This window comes from Procambarus clarkii, chromosome 90, assembly GCF_040958095.1.
Source record: "Procambarus clarkii isolate CNS0578487 chromosome 90, FALCON_Pclarkii_2.0, whole genome shotgun sequence".
In the NCBI taxonomy this organism is placed as follows: Eukaryota; Metazoa; Arthropoda; class Malacostraca; order Decapoda; family Cambaridae; genus Procambarus; species Procambarus clarkii.
Window position 1 is genome coordinate 19,579,672 of NC_091239.1, and position 4,842 is coordinate 19,584,513.

General features: G+C 41.7%; 1 protein-coding gene across 1 annotated transcript; it reads left to right on the forward strand.

Moving 5' to 3' along the window:
• The first annotated feature begins 3,263 nt into the window (after positions 1 to 3,263).
• Positions 3,264 to 3,584, forward strand: LOC138359429 (zinc finger protein 771-like). Its single transcript, XM_069318569.1, has one exon. The coding sequence runs from the start codon at positions 3,264 to 3,266 to the stop codon at positions 3,582 to 3,584; it is 321 nt and encodes a 106-aa protein (XP_069174670.1).
• The last annotated feature ends 1,258 nt before the right edge of the window (positions 3,585 to 4,842 follow it).

The window sequence follows — 4,842 nt, forward strand, 5'->3', positions numbered from 1 at the left end:
GGGGCCCATATTCAAACACGCCGCAGGCGCTCCTGTCACCAGGCGAGATTTCTCCAAGATCCTACGCTCTGCCCTCTCGGCGCTAGGCTTGCCTCCAGATGACTACGCGCCGCATTCCTTCCGTATCGGCAGGGCCACTCAGCTGTCTCGGGATGGGCTCGCCACTTCAGAAATAATGGCTGTCGGCAGGTGGAGGAGTAGCGCTTTCACATCCTACGTCAGGCGGGACGTTGTTGCTCTGCCACTTTGAGTGCCTCACGCGGCCAGCTGGCACTCGCCCTTCGGGGGGGGGGGGTCCGGCCGCTGGCCTGCGGTGGGGGTGCAGCGCCGGTCCCCAAGTGTCCCGCTGTCCGCAGCTAATACTTTGCCCAGTCTAGGTGCTAGTAAGCCCTACTTGTAGTCAACCCCTTCTCCTTATTCATTAGGTCTTACCGGCCTCTTGGTCGGGTACATTATGTGTTATGTGGTCTCTCACTTATTAGTTACTCTTTGTGTCCTGCCTGTTATATCCTAGTGTTATATAATTACTCACATTTGCATTCGGCCTTAATTCTAGTACCAGTTAATGCTTTACGTTTCTGCAGAATTAGTTCCATGTCACTATAGGCTAAGGTCTCATAATTACTACGGGTGTACCTTTTAAGTTAAACCTAGTCCTCGGACTTGGAATTGTTACTGTTAATTCTTACTTTATATATTTACATGTTCTGCAGAATTTAATCTTCAATAAACTTTAACGCCCCATGCTGCCTGTATCTTTCTTCCCCTGGACAGAAAATGGTCACTGCTTGCTTGATTGCAAGCGGGGATGTTTCTGGCGGGGGAGAAGGAAACAATTGCGCAGCGCGTCCCGCGGCGTTGCGCGGGCAGTTTGGGGCCCCTATAAATACGGGCGCACAACGGGGCTCTGCCCTCACTCCGCCTGCCCTCGCCGCTGCCCTCGCAAAATCCCACCCTCCACCCCTTTGCAAGCGGCTGCTTTTGTCCCTCGTCATGCTTTGCACAGCGTCCTGTTTGTCTCCCCACTGCATGTGGGAAGGGGGGTGCAGCGCCGGTCCCCAAGTGTCCCGCTGTCCGCAGCTAATACTTTGCCCAGTCTAGGTGCTAGTAAGCCCTACTTGTAGTCAACCCCTTCTCCTTATTCATTAGGTCTTACCGGCCTCTTGGTCGGGTACATTATGTGTTATGTGGTCTCTCACTTATTAGTTACTCTTTGTGTCCTGCCTGTTATATCCTAGTGTTATATAATTACTCACATTTGCATTCGGCCTTAATTCTAGTACCAGTTAATGCTTTACGTTTCTGCAGAATTAGTTCCATGTCACTATAGGCTAAGGTCTCATAATTACTACGGGTGTACCTTTTAAGTTAAACCTAGTCCTCGGACTTGGAATTGTTACTGTTAATTCTTACTTTATATATTTACATGTTCTGCAGAATTTAATCTTCAATAAACTTTAACGCCCCATGCTGCCTGTATCTTTCTTCCCCTGGACAGAAAATGGTCACTGCTTGCTTGATTGCAAGCGGGGATGTTTCTGGCGGGGGAGAAGGAAACAATTGCGCAGCGCGTCCCGCGGCGTTGCGCGGGCAGTTTGGGGCCCCTATAAATACGGGCGCACAACGGGGCTCTGCCCTCACTCCGCCTGCCCTCGCCGCTGCCCTCGCAAAATCCCACCCTCCACCCCTTTGCAAGCGGCTGCTTTTGTCCCTCGTCATGCTTTGCACAGCGTCCTGTTTGTCTCCCCACTGCATGTGGGAAGGGGGGTGCAGCGCCGGTCCCCAAGTGTCCCGCTGTCCGCAGCTAATACTTTGCCCAGTCTAGGTGCTAGTAAGCCCTACTTGTAGTCAACCCCTTCTCCTTATTCATTAGGTCTTACCGGCCTCTTGGTCGGGTACATTATGTGTTATGTGGTCTCTCACTTATTAGTTACTCTTTGTGTCCTGCCTGTTATATCCTAGTGTTATATAATTACTCACATTTGCATTCGGCCTTAATTCTAGTACCAGTTAATGCTTTACGTTTCTGCAGAATTAGTTCCATGTCACTATAGGCTAAGGTCTCATAATTACTACGGGTGTACCTTTTAAGTTAAACCTAGTCCTCGGACTTGGAATTGTTACTGTTAATTCTTACTTTATATATTTACATGTTCTGCAGAATTTAATCTTCAATAAACTTTAACGCCCCATGCTGCCTGTATCTTTCTTCCCCTGGACAGAAATAAAGATCACTAGATAGCCATGGAGGATACACAAGTTTGGTGGAGAGAACAAAAAAAAAAAAAAAAAAAGTAAATGTTGTTTAAATGCTGTTTGTTAACCAACTTGTATATTGGTTATATTCTACCATGTTCCCCCCTTTTTTTATCATATATTATTTTGTTTCTTTCAACGCAGTTTATACTTTAAGCTCAATTACTATTAAGTTTTAGTCTAAGTGCTTTTTTTCCACCTCACCTTGCCCGAAACGCTATGCGTACTAGTGGCTTTAGGTATTGTATGTACTACCTCTATCTTTAAATCAAACGAATGTTTGTACTGTAACTCTGCAACTATGTATGTACTTTTCCTAAATAAATTATTATTATTATCCAATTACCACAAATACACTATAGTGTACCCAAAACTTCTTGTCTGAAGAAAATGATAAAGTTGACACTGGAGCTTAAGCGTTCACCGCCATTATGACGATAAACAATAACAAGTGGTAGATATCCATACATCAGTATTAAGGGACAAAACCTTCACACAAACTGCATCTATCATAGAGATTGAAAAGGCAGAATTGACTGCCAAGTGCTCACATTAACTCTTAAGAAAGTACAATCAAGCCTTGCCTAATCATCAATATTGATGTTCCACCATCTCCCAGCATCACTTGTGCAGTCATCAGGAGGGGAAAATCTTCACGTAAGCAGCATCTGTCATAAAGAAGCATGCAGCATTGACCGAGAAGTGTTCACATCAAGTCTAATTCCAAAAAAACAATCCTTAAGCCTTGCCTAACCGCCAACATTTACCTGGACAGTGACGTGTCTACCCATCATCACCACTCTTGCACTCATCCGGAGAACAACTTCACACAAACTGCACCTATTATAAAGAACATGAAAACTCACCAGTGTCCAGAGTGTGGGAAGGGTTTCAGTCGTCTTGAACACATGAAGAGGCACAGGATGATACATTCAGGTGATCAACCTCATGAGTGCCCAGATTGTGGGAAGAGGTTCAGTCGTTTTGAACACGTGAAGAGACACAGGATGGTTCATACTAATGATCAGCCTCACGAGTGTCCAGATTGTGATAAAAGATTCAGTCGTCTTGAACATATGAGGAGGCACAGGATGGTTCATATGGAGGATCAATCTCATTTGTGTCCAGAGTGTGGCAAGAGATTTACTCGTCTTGAACACATGAAGAGGCACAGGATGGCGCACCAAGATGATCAGCCTCACCAGTGTCCAGAGTGTGGGAAGAAATTCAGTCGTCTTGGAGACTTGAAAAGGCACAGGACAGTCCATTTGGGTGATAGACAAAACAGTTTGAGTGTGGAAGAAGATTCAAAGACTTTTGAAATATAATATGACACATATTAGTATTTTCAATTACTATTATTGTAATACAGGTATATATAATTTGGAAATTGCTGGTTACATTTTGAAAATATCATACTATCACCTTGTCAGGTATTTTTTATTATGTGTGAGAAATGTGCTTCACCATGATATGTAAACTCTTTAGCATGAGTTTATTTTAATAGTTTTCTCTTTATTTTGCCTGAATTTACTTGTGGCCCACTAAGACTCTAGTGGCCTCAATGAGGACAGGAAGCTGGCAGCTTGTCGAAGGTCTTTCCATTTGTCCTGATGAATTTTTTCAAGATGGATTTTAAAGTTAAACATAGTTTTTAAAGTTAGATGTTCCTCACAGACCAAGCAAACACCATCAAAGTTGCCAGTGTAGAAGTTACATCTCATCGTTGACCAAGCAAGCAACAGGGAGGATGCCCCTGAAGAAATTTTTTTAATCATTAAAAGGTAAAGAAATATTTTACATTTTAACAAAATAAGAGGAAGTAAAGTTTTAAATGTGCTTTTTGCATATTTTAATAATAATGTTTTTTAATTTTGTTTATTTTTCAAAGAAATATATTTAAAATATAGTCTAAGATTTATATCTGTATTAATCATCATATTTTCTCCCTCATTTAGGAATGAGGGAGAAAACAGCTTGAGATGTACTCAAGATGAGATCATTTTATTGGCAAGAAAACACAAATAGTTTTCATCCATTATGTAGTGATGGACCACCAGTTAACCACTTTTTGTATTAATAATTTTATTGTTGGGAAGAAACATAGCAAAAATTTAAACTTACATATTTCTTGGCCTAGTATAGCACATATGTACTGTATTAGTCCTAAGTGTGTGTTCTAGGATTGCTAGAAATGGTTAGGCTAGGTCTTACATTTAATTATATTTATGTAGCTTTATGTAAAAAACTTTTATATAAATTTATGTAGAAACATTTTAAAAGTTTTCAGTTTGTTTAAATTCAATAATATAAAAGTCAACTTTCTGCTGGTCCATTACTACATATTGGTACTTTTGACCTATGTGTTTATGTATGTATGTATGTATGTATGTATGTATGTATGTATGTATGTATGTATGTATGTATGTATGTATGTATGTATGTATGTATGTATGTATGTATGAGAAAATCAGTAGGAGCCATGAGGAGGATTTGAATCCACACTCTTGATACTCCCAAGCACTCACTCTAGACCACTACTCCACAACATGGTTGCAGTGCTTATACCATCCATCCAGCCATACA